Source organism: Myxocyprinus asiaticus, chromosome 46, assembly GCF_019703515.2.
Source record: "Myxocyprinus asiaticus isolate MX2 ecotype Aquarium Trade chromosome 46, UBuf_Myxa_2, whole genome shotgun sequence".
Lineage (NCBI taxonomy): Eukaryota > Metazoa > Chordata > Actinopteri > Cypriniformes > Catostomidae > Myxocyprinus > Myxocyprinus asiaticus.
Window position 1 is genome coordinate 15874683 of NC_059389.1, and position 22297 is coordinate 15896979.

The following is a 22297-nucleotide window of genomic DNA, read 5'->3' on the forward strand; positions in this document are numbered from 1 at the left end:
GTCTCACACTTTTATCTTGGCTTAAAGGAATACTGTAGTTTACCCAAAAAGGAAAATGACCATTCCATTTCAAACTCGTATGACTTTCTATGTCTTCCGTGGAACACAAAAGAAGATGTTGCTTTCAAGTCAGAATGTTAGTATTTATGAGATCACAACCAAAATGTCTTAGTTTCCAGTGGTAAACTCTGGATTTTCTTTAAGAACCCAACTTTCTGGTCTCATGGGCTCCATGCGAGGGTCGGACGTGTGAACAGCGAGCTCTGCGCACTTTGCTAGTTTTAATAATATTTGTGTCACAAACCGGTGAGATTCTATACACCCTTATCCTTAATTGTTTTGGGAAGACAATATATCAAAGAATTAAAAATCCTCAGGCTCTGGAGATATTAAAAGACACTTACGTGCTCGGGCTGATTCCCCTCAGTGGCAGGCTGGAAGCCCCGGACTCAATTCGGACGGTGAACAAAGAAATCCGGCGTGAATTGATAAATGTGTCTGCAATGCTGACGAAGGTCATTGGAGACTTGGAGGATCTTGCTGTAATACGTCGATCGATCACTTCCATGGAGACGAAATTCACTGAGTTGGTTACAAGAGTTGCGGATGTCAAGAAATGGATCGATTATCTGGAGTCATCGGAGAGGGAATTAGCTGCTAAGGTGGATTTGGAACGTATCTGGGAAAAACTGGAGGATTTGGAGAATCGTAATCAACGAAACAACGTCCAAATTGTTGGAATTCCTGAGCATGAAAAAGGCAGAGATATGGTGAAATTCCTAGACGAGCTCTTCCCGAGTCTGCTCGACATAACAGGCCATAAGCTGGAAATTGAGCGAGCTCACAGAGTTCCGGCTTGGAGGACCGCTGAGGGAGACAGGCCCCGATCAAGTCTGGCCAAATTTCTGAGATCATCCAATAAAGATCCTGTGTTACGCGAGACGTGTTGAACTCGTGTAACAACCGAATGGAAGCTCACTGAACATTCGTTTGACTGCCCGAGGAACTGAACTGCCCCCCCTTTTCTTTCTTTTTTTTGTGTGCTGGTTCCGCTAGCAGCTGGAGTTTGTTTTGTGGAGGAACACACCTTCGGGGCAATCTACACGTTTTTTGTGTTTTTCCACTTATTGGCTGGAGTTTGTTTTATAGAATATTTTCTGTTATGTAATTCAGTCTCACAAAATTTGTATTTTTCTAATATGTCAAAATGTCAAATGTTAATATGATTGGATTGTCTCTCTCCACGTGGAATGTGAATGGGTTGGGGCACCCCATAAAAAGAAGGAAGGTTATTACTTTTCTTAAACGTATGAAATATGATATAGTGTTTCTTCAAGAAATGCATCTTTCCTCGCAGGAAGCTGAAAAATTTGGGAAGATATGGGGTGGACATGTTTTCTTTAGTGCTGGCTCAAGTAAGTTCAGGGGAGTCATTAAACTTATGATTAAACATCTACAATTCAAATATCTCAAACAGAGTAAAGATAAATTAGGAAGAGTAATTATTGTTTTAGCAGAAATTTAGGGGCAAAGTCTTATTTTGGCTAATATTTACACACCTAACGTTGATGATCAGGGCTTTTTTATAGATCTTGAAGGGATGTTGCAAGCCGCTAGCACCCCTCATGATATAATATTGGGAGGAGACTTTAATCTTTTGATGGACCTTGATCATAGTGAAGCAAAAGTGTGTAAGCCCCCTACAGCAACAGTGACCCTTCACAGGATGTGTAAAAATCTTGGTCTTACAGATATTTGGAGACTTTTGAACCCATCTGCTAGGGACTATACATTCTTTTCATCAGTCCATAAGATTTATTCTAGAATAGATGATGTTGTTTGAAAGTATATATTTTTAAAAAATATTTATGTTCTGATTGTTGGTGACCACTATAGTGCGTGTTTGTGTCGGGTGGGGGGTGTGGGGGAATGTTCGGGGGGAGGGGTTTAATATATATAATTGATTCCGTATTTTATGTTATGTTTGTATGATTTATGTATGGAATCAATAAAAACTGTTAATAACAAAAAGAATCCAACTTTCTGATTTAGTTTCTCAATTAAAGGGATAGTTCACCAAAAATCTTCAGCACACAAAAGGAGACACCAATACCTTGGTCTGTCTTTTCAATACAATGGCAGAGGATAGTGCCTCACTTTAAAGATTAAAGCTCAAGTATGTAACTTCTTTGGTTAAAAAACATTCTTCTATCCCAGCTTAATATGCAGAGACAACTATTAGACCCGCCCCAACAACATTACTCAACCAGTGATGTGATGTGGGAGTGGGACTGTCTGACTGGTTAAACAACAACAAACGATGGCCCTATTCAGAAAGCTGTATAGAAAACAATGTTTATTTTCGCAATTTCATTCGGTGGTGCTAGTGTAGCAAAAATGACGTACTTCAGCTTTAAAAAAATACCCTAAAGAATCATTAAAGTAATCAATGCGACTTGTGCATCATACTCCAAGCCTTGAACATGCAACAGATGTCAACATTTGCACTGAAAATGAATTACATTTCAGATTGTTTCTCACCAAAACCGTATGCCCTTTCCTTTTGTGTTCTGTATGTCATACAAGTTTGGAACAATATGAGGGTGAGTAAATTATGACAAGATTTTCTAGGTGAACATTCCCTTTAAAAATTTATGGCAGAAGCTAATTGATATTTATCATACAATGTTTGAATTGTGAATGTTGCTTGTATAATTTAGTTTATGTGCATTTTGTGTACTGTTGATAAAGAATATTAATAATACATGAAAGAAAATGCTACTCATTTAGCAAGTTTATGAGGAGACAGGCTTGTGCAACAAACAATTTCCCATCATCCTCTTTGGCACCATGAAAATGATAAAATACACAGATAAAGCAACAATAACACAGCTAATGTGCACCCTTAGCACATCATTTTGTTGCACTTTTGTGACTAATTAACACTAGTGCTTAAAATCTTCCTGTGGCATGTGAAAACAAAAGAAAAAGGAAATTGCCCAACACAGAACAATAGTCTTATTTCATGGGTTGTATAAATTTAAAAGTAGCTAATGTTTGTTTTTAACTTGTAGTGTAGCAAACTACTTTTAAAGGTTAGCTTGACTATAGTTGAACTGCTTTAAATTATGAGTAGCTTGTAGCTTCGCCAACACTGTCACTTATTATACACTCAGGAAGTCATTTGTGGGTCTTACGTTAAGCACTTATCAAATTATTGACAATAATTATATCTTAGGAAGTCTAGTTTGTTAATGTTCTGCAGAGTTGGGGTTCAAATTGATTTGAATAATAGCTCCAAATTGCCTTGTAAATATAGCAGGGCTGTTAACGAGTATTGATCTTGCTTAAGTGCTGTGCAAAGTGAGCTCAACGACAATCAAATTAGGTGGGGGGAACGGTCTCGGAAATGCATGCACCGTAATGTAGTTCTTTAAAATCTCATTGACTGCAGTAGGCTGTCTGAAAGCAATACAATTGATTAACCTGTGATTGATTGCTTCCTATTTTGGCAGCTGAGAACTCTTGAACAGGCACTTTAGAATGGTATCACTGTAACTTTATGATAATTACCTCATAATAGAGTGTTCATCACTGACCTGATTATTGTAAAGAGGGCTAAGAGGTTGAATGGAGTCTAAAAACCTTACCTTAGTATTAAATGTCTGGTTTTACTGCAGGAGTGCCATTTTTACAAAACACCATGACTGGGTCTGTGTAAGAAAAATGAATGGTGCATTTTAATTCCTCTATGTCTCCATTAAACTCATTATCAAACTCTGTAAAGGTGTTGAGCAATAGCAAACTGGGTAAAAGGTATTTCTGTATCTTAACTGGTAGAGTAATGCACTAGCAATGCTAAGGTTGTGGTTTTGATTCCCAAAAAACACACATACTGATAAAATATATGCCTTGAATGCACTGTCCTGCAACATACAGTATCCTTAAACTTAGATCAGTGGTTCCCAACAGGGCTGTTTCATACCATTTTGGCGCCCTAGGCAAGATTGGTGGTGGGTTGATGGTTGATGCAACGGTGTATTAGCAGGCAACTGCATCATTGGCGCTACCGACTGCCAGAGCTCAGTTCGGTTTTACTACAGCCTGCTGCTTTCAAACGCTCACATTCGTATGTCTACACGTGCTCTATAGATGAATTTACTGTTTTCAAATAAATGCTCCGCCTGCCACTTCCGGGTTGTTTTGGTAACCCAGAAGAAAAACATTTGTCTATTGGAGCTGTTAATGTAAACACAGCCATTAATGTATTATGAGAGTATAAACAGACAGGACAACATCTGCCGTCAACACAATATTAATGTAAATACAGTGTTAAATGTACTGTATTATGTACATGAGTGTAAGCAGACAGCACAAAAATCATATCAAAATATTTTATCTGTGCAATGTGTAAATGCAGCCTAATAGACCTGCTGCTCTCTGTTATATCGTTAATATTAATCAAAAAGCAATATTGACAAGAAAAAGAGAAAGGCACTCATTGTCCTAGGCTGGATATATTTAGTAGCATTAAGACCAATACATTTCAAAGAAAGCTCTGCTTCTCAGTCAAACTCTGACTGCATGGAATCAATATTAACATTCCTGTCTAATAATATCTATTAGAATAGTGGCACCCAAGCCTGAATCGGGCGGGGGAGGAGTGTGATGAGGAGGAGGGCGTGGCCGGGCCGTGATGGTGTATGTCCGGCACTGAATCAGCTGATCAGCGAGAGAGCGAGATAAAGGGGAGCCGGAGGCACCAGTTCGAGAGAGAGGCCCACGCAGCCGCACTGCATGTGTGTTCTATGTTCATTTATACCATTAAACTTTACGTTGACTGTTCAGCTGGTTCCCGCCTCCTCCTTGTCTGTCCTTATACTGTTACATATATATTTTTATTGATCGAAGGATTCATTGAACGGAGCTTATGAGTAAATGAGGCTAGTGGGGGGCACTTATTTAATCTAAATAAAATAGGTGTCATTTTAAAGCTTAGAATCTGGACTTTATAATGCATATACTGTAGCTGATCCTACCAATTCTTAAATAATTCTTTTTAATTTGCTGACAAATTAGAACTGTTTTGTTCTCATAATTTGCAAATTTGCTATCTCAACAATTATATTCAGAGTTGGTAAAAACATAAAAAGATGACATAGCCATGTATTATATACATTGTTGTAAAGGTCTCAATTTATAGAATGTAATGAGCAAATTTGTTTCACTCAGAGGCCAAACTGCAGTAAGTATTAGAGTATGAAATTGCCAGTGACACACATAAATATAATAAACAGGAGTGTCTTTTTGTCCTATTTTTCCTTATTAGTTCCTGAAACAAACATTTAACATAGACAATGACATAGCGTAACTTACAACAGACTATCCTGAATCAAACGAGCCCAAACACAACATATGATAAGTAGATCTTGAAATATTCCTCAAAGAGTGTACATAGATGCACAAAAGGGCGCTCAACACGTAGTGTGTGTGTGTGTGTGTGTGTATGTGTGTACACATGTCCGAGGTCTTTGTGTGTGCAAACACACATCCACATACTGTATGTGCTCATTTAAAGGATTGGGATGCTCCTGAACACTTAATATTTCTGTATTTTCTATTCTAATCCATTCATTTCCAATGGCCGGTCAGTTTTGACTGGGAACACAACAAGTGTAACAACGTGAAATAAAACCAACAAAATATGAAGAAAATGGTTTAAATTTTTGGTTTGTACGGAAACCATATGTTAACAAATTCAAGGAATTGTATTCCAATTGAATTAAGTAAAAAGAAAATTTGTTAAAAAAAATGTTTTAAAAAAAATTACATATATATATATATATATATATATATATATATAAAGAGTTGTTCGGGTCAAAACACAACAAAAGGTTTAAACTCGTCCTGGGCTGATTATCCACATTATCTAAATGAAATTTGGTATGAATCATCTAGACATGATCCTGGCAAAACGATGTCAAAATAATATTAATTTGATAAATCGTACAGAAGATACAAACCAATAATTTTTTGGGCATGGACTATAATGACTTATTGGCCTGTATCTTGTAAGCTCAATGTTTAATGTCATTGGAAAGCTAAGAAAACCTAAGTGTTACATACATGATTCATTCTCTTTCATGCACAAGGAATCTGTCTTAATTAGTTTTCTTACTTCCACACTCATTGCTGAATTTATTGTATATGGTATCACTGCAGAGATAGAGTATCAGAGCAAAAATCAGACCACTGTACTGGCAAGAATACAGTAACCATTGACTGTAACTGGCCTATGATAAATGGCAATACTATAAGACTGTGAAGTCATATTGAAATTAATATGTATGTGTTTTTTCTTGTATTTAGCTAAAACACATTGCATAGACAAACCCATTTAACAACATTTTATTTCAGTTTTCATTACTGGTATTACTGGATACATACTGATTTCAGACACATTTTAGAAGCAGAAACAGAAGACACTATCAAAGGGTTGGTGGTTTTTCCCAGTTCTTGTTAAAGCTGAATAATAAATGGAATTTAAAAAATTCAAAAAAGGTCAGGAAATACAAAATTGCTAATAACCGCTTAATCCAAATTGAATTTTAAAACTGGAAAAACCCCACCACCCGTCAACTTTTTGAAATGCCTTTGGGCCAAAAATTTTTTCAATTGTAGTTTCCCTGCCAGTGAATCGGGGTCCACAGAGACAGCTTTTATTGACTGGGCAGTTGGGATCAGACAGTATAGAAAGACAGATCAATCAGCACAGTAGAGATGAAACTGAATAGACAGAGAGGGACTCCGTTTTCAGGACACTATTGAACTGTTACTTAGATTCCCCACCAAAGAGTGCTTACACAAGTCTTGAGTCAATAGTAACGGGTCTCTAGTCATTCCCTAATTACATTCTAATGCACCTACATGAGCTTAAACATATAAAAAATGTTTTGCATTAAAGTCGTTGTAAAATGTAAAGTCAAAATTAAATCAAAACTGGCCCTATTTACTTTAATGCAAATTTGCAAATTGCAAAGAGAATGATGGGAAAATGCAAATTCCTGGTCTTATTGCAAACGATTTATCAGTGCATGTTATTCCAAATTTTTTTCGGTGGCATCACTTCACAGACTATTGAACAACATTAACCAATCGCCAGACACAACAATATGGCTCAAAAATTGGCGTTTAGGGTGGGACAGTCTGTTTTGTCAAACAAATGGCAGATGGGGGTGTGTTCGCGAAAGCTATTCGAAAACAATCCTTATTTTGGCAATTCCGTTTGGTGATGCTAGTAGCACCAGAAATGACACACTTCAGCTTTAATTCATTTTGGAAGAAAATCTACATGTGCTTTTTGTGTCATGTCAAGTGCCTTAGTTTCAGCTTTGAGATAAATTGGCTTGTTAAAATGTTATTGAGGATACTACTCATTTCTGTCAAAGTGATATGGCAGGAATGATAAAAATAAATAAATTGTGTCTCATTTTTAGTAGAGACTAATTTGGCAGCTGCTAAAATTGTCTGCTTAAACATGCATTAAACATTCATGTGCAATGTCAGATCTTTGAAACGGTAGGCAGGTATTGTGTTTCTTGAAACTTGGCATAGTGAAATTAATGCCTGTGAAATTTAAAGATCTCAATAATGTCTGTTTAATTTCTATTTTAATGGTTTTTCCCCATTTATCTTGCATTTGAAAATATTCCTAAGGGATTTACATGTAATCAATAAAATGCTAACCTAGCCATGAGTGTTTTTTTTTTTTAAAGCATTTCTCATTTAAACTGAACAGGTTATATACTCCAACAAACAGTAGCGAGGCTAACAGGCAATTTTCTTTTGGTAGAGTTTTGCGGTGACCCACAGTTTGGAGAGACAATGGCACAATATCTCCCCTGTGTATCTTGCAATCAGTATAATATCATTGTCATGAGCTTCCACGCTCAGCTAACATTTGTCCTCTGTCGCAAGATGGAAACAGACAATATTAACTGCTTTTGATGGCTCAGTAGGGAAGAAGTTGTGAGTTTTAAAGCTCAATTCACTGCATGCCATCACATCAAATAAACTGAAAAATGGCAGTAATCAAACCAACCATTAGCTTTGTCAAAGGAAACTGTGGTGTAATGGTTATTACGCTGGAGTGGCATAACATTTCTGGTGCTATATAACAATTTAATGATTTCAAGGATTGTAACCACATCGTAAAACAAACAAAAAAATGTTTTTTGGGTCAGTCACTTTTTTCCAGTTTAACATCTCAAATCACTCGGAGCCTTAAGGGCTGTTACACACTGACAGCAATTTGAAGTGACCTGAAGTTGTCAATTTCCAGCAGCATGAGCAACAGCAACCATTGGTTCATGCAACAAAGTTGAGCAGAGCTTAACTTTATGCAAATGAGAAGCGACATGATGCAGCAACTACCAGTGGGAATGACAATATTGCTCAGGTGATATGCGGCCTGATAAAATTGGATACAGTGGTCAAGTAGGAAAATCTACCAGAAAGCAACTGCACAGAGGCTCGGGAACCGCCAGCGATTAATTGGTGTTGATATGCTCTATGCTTTAGAGCATAAAACACCATTTCTTGTTACTATTATGAAAGGGTCAGTTCACCCAAAAATGAAAAATCTGTCATCATTTACTCACCCTCATATTGCTCCAAACCTGTATGTCTTTCTTTCCAACATAGAACACAAAATTTAATGTTATGCAGAATGTTTGGGACTGACAGCCTCGTCACCATTCACTTTCATTGTGCGAAAAAAGATGCAATGGGGTGAGTGAAATCTAAACATTTACCAGCCAGCTGCCAAATATATACATTGTAGTAGCATAGCGCGAAATTTGATTGCAAATGCGAGTGATTTCCTCTCATTGTAGTGGGCGGTTGTGCATAGAGTAAAAGATCTATCTTGGGATTTAAGAATCAATATTGAGATTGTTCAAATGAAGGTCACGATACATCAGAAAAACAATATTTTTACCCACCCCTATTAAATAATATATAATTTTTTTCCAGTAATGAAAATTTCATGATGACCATCTTTTTTCATGTTGCAGTAATGAGAACTGGGGGGTAAAATGTGCTTAACTGTAATGAAAATGTCACAATGTAGATAATTCTTTACGACCCTTAAAATACAGTAGGCTTCATTTTCTTTACGCAAAATATAGCTATATATTTATAAATATATACAGGTTATTTATTTGTTTCTTTTAATTTTGGAGTAAAATAGGACCAGGACATTTTCTTGACAATTTTCATGAGAATCACCCAAATTTCCACGGAATAAAGACAGACATACTGGTTTGGAATAACATGACGATGAGTAAATATTGAAAGAACTTTCCATTTTGAGTGAACGATCCCTTTAAACCTGAGAGAAAAAAGCAGTCTGAATCTCTGTAAAAGATTGAGGTACAAGTTTGACAGACCTTGGTTCTGTTGCTGGAGTGTCTCTATGAGGTCCTGTAGATGCAGCAGAAGAAGACCTCCAGCGCCCAACAGCAGCAGAAACCAGAATGAACAGGGAAGTCTCATGACAGATGAACGTAGAAACCTCCTCCTGCCTCCACAGCCGGCCTCCAGCACCCTACACTCTACCCACATCACGGCCTGTGACGCACGGCCCTGATGCTTGGACCTACACACACACACACACACACACACACATTGGTGTGGCTATCCTTATGAGGACTCTCCATAGACATAATGATTTTTATACTGTACAAACTATAGATTCTAACCCCTAACCCTACCCCTAAAACTCACAAAAAAACGTTCTGTATTTTTACATTTAAAAAAAAAACATCGTTTAGTATGTTTAAGCGATTTGAATTATGGGGACACTAGAAATGTCCTCATGAACCACATTTATAGCATAATACCCTTGTAATTACTAGTTTGTAACATAAAAAAAAAAGTCCTCATAAACCACACACACACACACGTTGGGTTTTCATGTTTTATGAGGACTCTCCATACTGTACCCTCCATCACTCTCTACTGTACTGTACCCTCTAGCAACTGCATAGCAACACCCTTGCATTGCTCTGGCAAGTTTTGAATGGGCAAACTCTACTCAAATTTCTTCAGAATATTTACAAATTGTATTAAATCCGCTGTTGGTATCTATAGAGAACTTTTGTTAGTTTTACTTGTAAATTAAAAAGGGACAATGGGGCATCTGTATAATAGCATTTGTGAAATTCCTCTTCTGTCTATTGCATAATAAATTTGGTGTGCATTTATATAAATAGGGGGTTGTATTTTTGCAGGTTTATCTGATGAATTTTCTGCTGAATGCATGGTCCTATTTCCCAAAAGACAGAGTGCAAAACAGAGAATGTGAATGAGAGGATGTGAGGCACAGCTGTGTGTGTCATGTGTTTGTGCCTGGTTTGCTGTTCTCAGCAGGTGAAGGTAGCATAAGGAATCATGTGCTCCGAGCCAAAGGGACCTGGAGTGTACACAGAACATCTTGCTCTGCCTGTTCTATGTGTATCCCCGGTATGCACTGAGATTAGACTGACTCACACGACCCACACAAACACAAATTCTTATTATGTACATTCATCATAGAATGTGCCTCATGGAGCTTAACCCCAAACAGATCTAAACTAGTGCACTGAGGAGAAAATTATAGATTGACGTGAATTAATTTGCTTTCAACCATTATTAATAGGACTGCGAATAATAATATTATCCATATTAAATGACAGCCGCAAATTTTCACAGATATACCCTTTGGTTTATCAGTGGTCCCATTTTATCAAAATAAATTAAAGCCCAGTAATTATTGAATTTGTTTGTAGCACTGTGTGAATGTTCCTTCATTTGCCTTGCAAAGTCATTTACATTTGCTTGAAAGTGCCTTCCACTCAGCACTTAAATAAAAATGTGCCAAATCTGTAAAAAACCCCTCCAAACATCAAGCTTTCAACCAGATAGAAACCGGGCTTATCATCTTCCCATATCAAAACACTGAAATTGGAGCTTGATGTGTACACTCGCATCTTTGCAGGCAATCACGGCTAAGGTGATGGGGGTTAGATTTATTTAACAACAGCTTGAAGTAAAAAAAAACAAAAAAAAAACACTCTGTGCACCTGCTCCTTCTACGACACCCCCTATCCTTTTATCTGGTCTTGATTGCTTTTCTCTGGATTGGACCACTTCCCCCATTACCACAGTCCCAGTGATATTGCCAATCCTTGACCTGTATGATAGTGGGATTTAAACAGGTCTTGAGCAGCAGAAGGAAATCTGTGGGTGTTATCTAGAGCTATTCTCCTTACTGAAGCTGGAGGATCTTCTGCTAATGATTGAAGCTTCTCACCAGATGCTCCCCTGCCTCCCCATGTGCTGGGACGGTTAATTGCACAACAGGAAGATCGCAGCTCATCTCAAAGCTCACAATACATGTGTTCTATGTCCTCCTGTCCTTCCGAGTTTGTTCTTCGAAGGTGGCTTGGCAAGACTGGTCTTCATAAGAACACAAGTCCATTCTCTGCTTTCTTTGCATTGAGAAACAGCCATTATTATTGCAACTCAATTTAATGACACTAGTGGCGCAGAAATTACATATTTAACCTTTAAGTTATTCTGATTTTCTGTGTTGTGTCTCAATGAATATTCAGTCTTTAAGACCACAACTTACTGCACTAATTCATGGCGTTAATTCTGCCTGGCGGTGATGAGAAACTTGTACTTTCTTGATAACAAGTCTAAAATGGAATATAAGAAAAATTAACAAGGATTGATTATTAATGCTAATTACTGGTAATTCTAACTCTGGTATTGCATAGTGGCCTTTTTCTATCATATTTGATTGTATTTGCAAGTAGAGAGAAATTTGCAGCTTCATCAAGGCTTGCAGAGACCAGATGTGCTCAATTACCCTGTCATAAATCTTTCTATTTACTTAGACAGATTTAATTCAATTTAATTTTGTATTACTTGTTTTGACAGATGACTGCATCAAGTGTATAGATGTGCACAGACTGTTTATATATGATTGTTTTTTGTGTTCCACAAAATTCAGTTGCTAGCTTAATCTCTATATTTAAATGTTAAAGAGATTCTTCATTCAGTCATTTTTTTTGTTTTTTATATGACTCAAATCTGTTTAGTTGTTTGTTGTCTGAACAGCAAAAAACATCCATATATGATTTTGGAATGTCTCTTCTGCATGGTCAGATCGAATTTAAAGTAGATTTTTCACTATTCAAGATGTGAAGCCTATCTAACATCATACAAAGTGTGCAATGTTGTCTGTAACTTTGTCACAATACAGTCATTTTCACTCACTCTTTCCTCATATAGTGAACTGTGACATTCACTGTGTAGTGAATAGTGAATACGTGTGGTTTTGGGACACAACACATGCATGAATGAGTAAAATGTGGCTTATGTTCTCTCATGCACCTCGTATGTTCAGCACCACGGTGAGATGTCACGATAGACATGACCAGAGGCAAAATGTCAATTTTTCCATCCTCTCTTTCTCCAGACGAACAGCTACTCTCATGAGAAAGTCTCTTGGGATCATGCTGACACTTACAACATTACTATAGCAACCAATGTAGATACTTCGGATATTGAATTAATTGGATCTGATTTCATCACTAAAAAACAGTCAGTCCTAAAAATCAGATTTGAAAAACGAATCGGATTTGTGTGCAGTGTAAACAAAACCCAAGAGCCCAGAGTCTTAAACCCCTGGTTACCCAATCTGTTGAGCTTTTGTATTCTGCGTAGTCTCATATTAACATTCATTACGGTGACAGATGGCGGACATACATGCAAATCAATACCACTGTAAGCTCCTCATTGTCTCTTGCCCTCTCTTTTACTCTACATCTGTCTTTGTTGAACACACATTCATAATTTCTCTGCATAATATACCTCACTTTTGCTATTATTAAGCCTGTTAGAACTGATTAAAACCTTTGATCCAATATAAAATGCTTTACAATGTGCAAACATAGCAACAATGTTAAAATGATTTGAAGTAACATTTTGAGGAATCTTCTTAAAGTTTGGAGTAAAGCGCACAAGTCGCATGGAAAACAGCAGCGAGATGAAAAAGTCTTCTTTTGTGTTCTGTGGAAAACAATAACAGCATGCAAGTTTGAAATGACATGAGGGCAAGTAAATAATGATAGAATTTTCATTTTTGGTTATATTCTTGTACTACATGATAAAGGTGAAACATGAAATACACTGTCAATGATAAAGAGGGCCAACATGGTTTATTATTATTTACTTATTTTTATATTTTGCCCAAATAAAGATCTCTATATGAGGTTATAATCAGTCCTAACATACCTACAATAGTATCAATCTCCTTGTTCTCCAAAAGAGGGTCTAAAGCCTTTTGAAAGCTGTGTAGGATACAATGACGTCAAAATCTGGATTAATGGATTATGGTATTTTCTGACTTTAAAGGGTATTTACTGAGTGAACATATTGTACATCAACAAAAGAGGCTAAATGTGCAGTCTAAATCAAAAGAACAGCAGATATGTTCAAAAAAAGAGACTAAAGTCAGATTATTGAGCCTTATTAGAAAAAAAAAAAACTTTCACCCCTCTTCTGAAATGTAATAACGTACAAAAAGTCCCCATTGAATACGCAACAATATTGTAACCAAAAAACTTTATTTTACAGTAACTTTTCCTGCCTAATCATACTGAAATGGTGAAATAGATCATTCTTAGTGCACAGGCAGAAATCAATTGATCTTTATTTAACTGAGATATGGGACACCTTTGCATTATTAACTTGGCTATCAAAATCTGCTTTTATGCACACTAACGCATTTATCTTCAATATGTTACATCAAAAGAGAAGCTAACTTATCCTTGGAATATTCTCCAGCCCACTTCCTTAGGTATTACTAGATTTAATGAAAGATGTCTCATTATAACAATTCTCTCACACTGAATAAAAATGATACTGCAGCGTGCATGACTCATGGTTTATGCTTTCGGATAATTTAATGTTTTAAGATATTCATGAAAGAAATCAAAAGGAAGAAGAAAAGTTGCACCTTTTTTCCTATGTGTCAAGGCTTAAGGAGGGAAAAACTGCATTGATTCCTGGGCATGTGTGATATTAACTTGCGTGGATTAATGATCGGAGAGCCGCAAAAGCCTTTTCATTTACAGATCACAGCGTTTTTTCATTAAGTAAACTGCTCCTAGAACATGATGGAGGAAGGGCTAAGATTACTTGGGGATCAAGGGAAGGACAGAGAGGGAGGTTAAACTTGGTTCTACGTGCTCACAGAACCCTCATCTATCATTTCAGCTTTCCGCATGGATATAGGGAGTAATCTGTAAAAAGAGCATGAATCTCTAAAATCTCCTGAAATTCTTTCTCATACAGCTCTAAAATCTATGCCCACTGCTTTGGTTTGGCTTTTGGTGTCTTTAGGTGCTCCCAAAGCTTCTCAACTACTACTCAAACAGTTAAATAACAAAAATAAATTAGTTTTTGCAACAAAACAGACAGAATATCCGATTATGAAAGCTGAAATAAATTTGTATATAACAAAAGTAAAAAAAAAAAAGTGATGCTTTTACATTTCATACTCATTTCAATCATGTCCATTTCAATTATAGGCCATTTGTCGTGAAGCACCGCACATTTAAAGAGCTCGGCCAATCATCATATAGAGAAGCAGAGCTTCCAGGCGGTACAAAAACACATTGATTGAAAACCCAGTATTCAACAGGCAATCACATGCATGTCTGGGCAGGACCAAAAATTACATTTAAAGCCTCTCGTCCAATGATTGTCTTTACCCCTCTGAAATGGTACAGGTATTTGCCATTGACTCCCATTGAAGCACAACTTCATTTGCGCTCTATGGGGCATGCATCCACTGACTTCTATAGACATATTCATGTAGCAATAATTAATAAATTGCATTACTTGAATGAACAACACAATATGGATGGAAGTGTGACATTTTACACTTTTATTCGCTAAAATAAACTGGTCAATGCTGCATTCCTTACAACATTTTTAAGGAAAGTCGAGCCCGTGTGTAACAAAGCTCGACTTTTGTACTCTGTGCCAAAATTTTACATGCCATTTAGGGGCATATTTATCTCAAATAGATTACACCACAATAATAGACCGGCATGGAAAAAAAATAATTGAATTAATGGCACAGTTGTCTTTGCGAATGGTTGTACAGAGAAACAAAAACCTGAAAATAGCAGAAAATTTGCACCTTTGTTGGTTGGAATAATTGCACAACATAATTTATGTCATGGATAGGCAAAATGTAGGAAATATTTTGCGACATTGAATGGGACCCTATAACTTTACCTAACAGTTTTCACAAGGGCGTAGCAGCCGCAGGGGATGTGGGAGACACGTCCCCCCAGTCTTTAAAAATTGGATTTTTGTTCCCCGCACAAACCCATACAAAGTCCAACTGGTGGATTTGTTTACAGTATTCTTTGCATTTTGTTACTTTGGGCTGATTAAGCGACCATCCAGCCAATCACAGGTGAGTTTCATGAGCTGAAACAAACCTTACATAACAGACAGACAGTCAAATCAACGCAGCTCTGTTCATTTCTACAAAGTTGCTTTCAACAATGCTCATTTATCCATGTTTTTTTTTAATGGTATTGATGTTGCTCTAAATTAATAATCTAGAGATGAGGAACACACAAACGAGAGTTAATTATCGTGATATTGTTCTTGATTGGTAGCATTATGTGAAATGCACTGGGAAAAAAACAAAGGACAATCCTTCTTTTAAGCACACATTGTACGTGGAGTTTATATCAGCGCCTGAGTCTTCATTAAGTTATGCTTTTTACATGATGTTTGTGAGGTAATAGTTTGTGAGGTTGTTTTTGCCAATTTAAGCAGATTAATAGATCTGTGTTAAATATGTGAAGCTATTTTTAATATCAGCTCCTGTTTTTTACCACTATGTTGGTGTACAGTTGACAGACTGTAGGAAAAAAGATAGATCTGCTGTGTTCTTAAAACACTTAGGCATTTTACTGAAGTGAATAGATATGCAGACACGCTTTTTTATACATGAAAACGTACGGGTATTATTGAAACTCATAATTGTTATAAGACTATTATTGTTACCTTTTGATAAAAGTCATGCTCAGCAGCTCACAAACTGTAGGGAAATAGATTTTATATTTTATAATACATTCTACTAAAGTCTATTTGTAGGTCTGTAGACATACAAATTTTAAAGGGTTAAAATGTTCTTTTGATCGTTGATTCAGTGACTAACTCATTTCACACAAGACACTCATTTGTCAACACCTGCTGGCATCACCAGAAATGGTCACTGAATCATTAAATGGATCTGACCGAATTTTGGTAAACGTAGTCAAAATAATCGAGCCACTTGGATACATTTAAATCCCACAATGCACAAGCACAGAGTAAAAAATAAAATTGTGCACATGCACAATTGTCATTATTGTAATTGATTAAATAATTTATCAGGACCAGCTTGTGCTCAGTCTTTTATTGTCATGTGTGAAACAGAAGCAAGTGCTCCACAAGATGCCCTTTATTTTTGTAGCTAATTTGGCTAAATTTTGCAATAATTTTGCAATAACTGAATCTTTAAAATACAACAAATATTAAAAGTAAATAATACTTATATACAGTATACTGTAATATATTAATACTGCACTGTAAGTGTTGGGTCTGTGCAAGCCACCTACTGACAAGCTTGTTCTTGTGCTATCAAATTGCATGGTAGCTCAACTGATAGAGCGTTGCACTTGCACTGCAAAGAACCGAGGTACTGTAGTAGTCCAGAAGATTTGACATATGAGCCAAAAGTGTCACAGAAGTAGGGCTAGGCAATAAAACAATATCAATATTTATCGAAAAAAAAAAATTAAGATATCAATGATAACCCAGTGTATTTTTTTTATATTTAAACTATGTTCTATATCTAGACGATCGGCTCAGGTACGTGTCACTAAAAACGCAAGCAGTTCGGCCAAGTTCTACTCACAACTAGATAACTGAATAACAGTCATAAAATCAGCCGATTAGGAAGTATTAGCAGGCTAGCGGCTACATAGCCCTGTTGTCATAGAAACCGGCAATTAGGCTTCATACCCACTAGCTTGCTATCTGGCTAATATGATATTGTTGTGTACCGAACAAGACAGCACTGACAATGCAATACAGCTATCGACTGAACACAACAGTAACTCCGACATCGACACCAATGCTGTTTATTTATGTTCCATTTAGTTAAACTTTTTTTCATGATCCATAGCACTGTCACAGGCAAGAAAGTTTTTCATCTTGTGATGTTTATTGGCTGTTGGCAATCCAGCTTTTGGTGCATTACTGCCACCTACTGAGCTGGAGTGTGGAGCGTCACAAGAAAGTCTTTCAGTGGAGTCAAACATCAGCTAAAGATGATGAAATTGGCTAAATTTGATCAAAAAGAGGTCACACACCTTATGTAGGATTAAATCCTAAACCGAGTATACTTCAAAAGGTAGCTTACCCTCTGGAGTTTACTTGTAAACAAACAAATTATGTTTACATTAATTCTTGAGGTCTAACAAATATGTGGAATGCCTTTCCTACCCAATTAATGGAATTAAATTTATTTCACTATATTGATATTTATCACAATATCGAATGATATGAAAAAAATATTGTGATAACATTTTTTGCAATACCGCCCAGCCCTACATAGAAGCACCACAAAATGACATTGTTGCTTCAGCAATTGTGTTTTCCATCTTACATTTGCCTTTAATGACACTATCGGTTAGGTTTAAGGTTTAGGGTAGGAAGGCAGGTTTTGAAGTTTTAAAACTAAATAGATAATTAATCTCAAAGCCCTCATCCATTTGAGAGAAAATTATAGATATTACATAGTTCCTTACATGTATCCTGGCAGTTCACCTCGGTAATATCATTTTGCAAAAATGTCGCCACAGTTACATAATTTTTATGAGATCAGGCTACAAAATACACGAAACCATCAGAATCCATCTGTTTTAATTCAAAGATAGTAACAATGGATGGTTCAGTGATACATACTGACTAAATTAGAAATGTTCCTAATTTTCATTTTAAAAATCTGGTTACCTTTGAGGCAAACCACTAAGTCAAATAAGCAGTACTTGGCCAATAAACATGAATTCTAATTCTCGTTGAACAGTACTATTTATTGCACAGTCTGTACTTCCTAGCTTGAGTTCATATCAGCTAACATCATAAAGAGGCACACTGCCATATTAACCTGCCGCATGAGAGCAGGGCTTTGGGAGTCACCAGGTGCTACTGTCTTCCACTGCTATCACTCAGGTCCTCTTATCTCTCTACTCACCCTAAAGCTTACCGTGATTTCTCTGTCATGAACATCCTTGATGGTCATGGAACAACATTCCTATCATCCAATCAGATGTTGGGGTCAGGGTTAAGAGGTTAGGAAGTTGAAAGAAACTAGAAAGTTTTGACAGGAATGTTTTTTTTCTTTTTCTGATTAACAATTTTTTATTGATTCACATATTGAACACAGAAAAACAAAACATATATACACAGAATCAACAATTAACCCCCACTATTACCCCTCCCCCTCCCAATCCCCAACCCCACCCTGGCCCCCAACAACATCCAGGAATGTTTTTTTGCTTGGCAAAATCATGGTCTCCAAACAGCACCATCACCCAGAGAAAGTTCTCTCTCAGGTCCTCTCCTGGCGCTACAGGTTCTTCTTTCTCAGCGAGTTGCAAATGCCACGCAAAATGATCAGTGCTGACAGGTCAGTCATCACTATTCCCTGCTCTCCCTCTCTTTCCTGTCACCCTGAGACTGCCCTTATATTGTGACAGTGTAAATTACATCAGTCACTGCACTGGGGCGGATACACGCTCATGCACTCATCCAATATTCTTGTAGCTCTTGCACAAAATACACTCTGTGTTTTAACCACTCTCTTTCTCTCACATACTCAGATGCACACACCGTATTAGTCACAGGCTCAGCAGCACCATATGTTGACCTCCCTTACACATGAGGTGCGCTGGCCCTGGAGGGAAATAAATTAAACAATAATATTACTGTGCAGTGGCACGATTCTTCAGGAGACAGATGTTTACTTGTAATGATCTTTAAACAACAGTTTCAGCAAGACTCTTGGTGTCCTACAGTCAGGAGATAAATGTTAAATTAACTTAAATTACATGCAATTAAATTAAGCCTTTTTAACAAAATACTTGAACAGAGATGTTCTAGTCTTGTTGTACGAATTTAAATTAATTTAGTTTTGCCTACTAGATGAAAACGATTAGGACTATGCAGGATTTGAACTTGGGTCACCTGTTAACATTCAAAATCATGCAACACAACCTGCACTGCCTATGCTTCTCTAATGAAGTCATTCTACTTTAATACATTCACATATTTTAGGCATGTCCACACTAATCCAATTTTCTGCTGTCAAAAACGCTGTCTCGGTGTGGACGGAAAGCCAAATCGTAGAAAGAAAAAAGTTTTCAAACAAAAACGTATTAGTGTGGACATGGCCTTAGGTTAATGAACAATATTACTTGGCAATGGAATTGTTTATTCAGATAATTATCAATAATAAATTAAATCAATGTTCATGCTGTAGATGTACTAATGTGCCTCTCTGCTCATGAAACTCCAAGAGACAACACAAAGTCATTAAAAATATCACTGTACGACACCTCTGACAAGCTTCTCATGTCATTCACTCATCACATTATCATCAAGGTGAGTAGATTTTTTTCAATTAACATTTTTATTGATTGATAAATATATAACAATATATATATATATATATATATATATATATATATATATATATATATATATATAAAAACAACATTTTACATTTAACCCTCCCAATATCCCTCCCCCTCCCCAATCATCAAACCCACCCTAACCCCCAACGAACACCCCTGTGGTCACAAATAGATACACACACACACACACACACACACACACACACACACACACACACAAAAACATAATAATCATATATAATTAAAACAAAACAACTCTCTCCCCAGCCCCTCCTCGAGAGTCCCCCAAAGACACCAAGTAATTACCCCACTTCCTTTCGAATAAATTCTGAACCCCCAGCTTTCTGCATGCCATCCCTTCAAAAGCAGCCACTCTCCCCATCTCCGCACACCACTCTGGAAATGAGGGCGCCCTATCTGACTTCCATCCCCTTAAAATAATTTGCCTGCCCACCATAATGCTGGTCAGAACCCAGTTTTTTATGTGTTTATCCCCAAAATTTATGACCGCCCCATCGCCCAAAATACAAAGTCTGGGGCAGAGTGAAATGTGTGCCTAAAACGTCACACAGAAAACATTGAACTTTCAACCAAAATTCCTGAATCTTAACACACCCCCAAAAAGCATGGGTTGTGTCTCCGTCTTCTGACTGGCATCGCCAGCAGGTGGGTGTGTCTTTAAGACCAAGCCTATACAATCTAAAGGGGGTCCAACAGAATCTATGTAAAATCTTAAATTGCATAAGGCCCTTGCACCTTTGCATCTCTAGATGCAGACTTAACATTTTTTAGAATCCTTGCCCACACTCCCTCCTCCAAAACCAAGTTTAAATCTTTCACCCATAATCTCTTGAGAGAAATTGAAGCTCTGTCCCCCAGACTCTGAATTAGCAGGGAGTAATACACTGATGCTTCATGACCTTTTCCGAAGGCCGTAATCACCTCTCCCAGAGTATCCGCCGCTTTAGGGGGGGTGTGTGCCACTCCCAAAAACAATACAGAGCAGGTGGCGCAGCTGTAAATACCTATAAAACTGAGATCTGGGAATCCCAAAATGTTGAACCAAATTTTCAAAGGATCTCAGCTCTCCACTCTCATATAGGTCACCGAGTGTATTAACCCCCCTCCCAATCCACTCTGACCAGCAGACAGGGGACTTATTAATACCTAATTTAGGGTTCTTCCATATGCTTGAGGTAACATTTAAATAAATGTCCAAATTAAACATTTTGGACACTTTTGTCCATACCGAGCGCAAATGCGAGATAACGGGGTGTAATTTAACTTTTCTGACTAGTTTGATACACAAGCTTTGCAATGGAAAAATAGGGGCAAGAACTTCCCATTCAATACAAAACCAGGGAGGGGCTCTCTCAGATGGAAGTGACCAGTGAGCAAAAATGTCTGAGACTGAATGCATAATAATAAAACAAAATTTTGGGTAGACCTTTGTCAATTGGTCTATGTAACTTATTACAATTCAATCTAGGATGCTTACCATTCCAAATAAAGTCAAATTGCTTGAAATAAGAGAGGGGGACATCTATAGGGAGAGATTGTAACAGGTAGTTGAATTTTGGAATACAATTCATTTTCATAACATTAACCTTCCCAATCATAGATAAATGTAATGAAGCCCACCTGCCTACACCGCTCAAAAACCTTTTTATTAAGTGGTCAAAATTAACTCAAACTAAATCAGACAAATTTGCTGGGAATAAAATGCCCAAATACTTAATGCCCAGTTTGGGACACTGGAAGGCACCCGGCTGGAAAGCCGTTACTGGGCAGTACACTGTCAGAGCCAAAGCTTCGGATTTAGACCAATTGACTGTATCCCGAGAACTTATTAATTCTTAATAAGATCTATAGAGGCATAATTCATAATTCTATTGAGGCAAGGCATAGATCTAGTAGGGTCGGAGATGAATAATAAAATATAATCTGCGTAAAGCAAAAGCTTATGCGCCACACCTCCCACCACCACCCCTGGAAAATCATCCTCCTTTCTTATCGTGGCTGCTAATGGTTCCAGGGCAAGACAGAACAAGACCCTGCCAGGTGCCCCTATCCAGAGTAAAATAATCCGAAATTAATCCATTTGTTTGTTCCGCTGCTACCGGGTGTCTATATAGTAACTTGATCCATACAATAAAAGTCTTCCTGAACCCGTATATTTCCAAAATCTTAAAAAGATAATCCCATTCTACCATATCAAACGCCTTTTTGCCGTCAAGTGAGATGGCAGCGACCGGAGTCTGATCATTCGCCACTGACCACATGATATTGATGAAACGCCTAATGTTATCAGAAGAGCTGCGGCCCCGAATAAACCCCACCTGATCTATATGTATAAGACATGTCATAACTTCATCGGTTAGCCAGAATTTTTGACAATATTTTTACGTCTAGCTGGATCAGGGAAATTGGACGGTAACTCTTACACTCTCTTGGATCTTTGTCCTTTTTAAGAATCA

The 22297-nt window shown here is 37.2% G+C and overlaps 1 protein-coding gene across 1 annotated transcript in view; it reads right to left on the reverse strand.

Moving 5' to 3' along the window:
• The window catches only part of LOC127436029 (carbohydrate sulfotransferase 8-like), a 66379-nt gene extending 56755 nt beyond the window's left edge, over positions 1–9624 (reverse strand). The window contains exon 1 of the mRNA XM_051689925.1: positions 9450–9624. Coding sequence (XP_051545885.1) covers positions 9450–9624 — 175 coding nt within the window. The remainder of the gene's footprint in view (positions 1–9449) is intronic.
• Positions 9625–22297: the final 12673 nt, after the last annotated feature.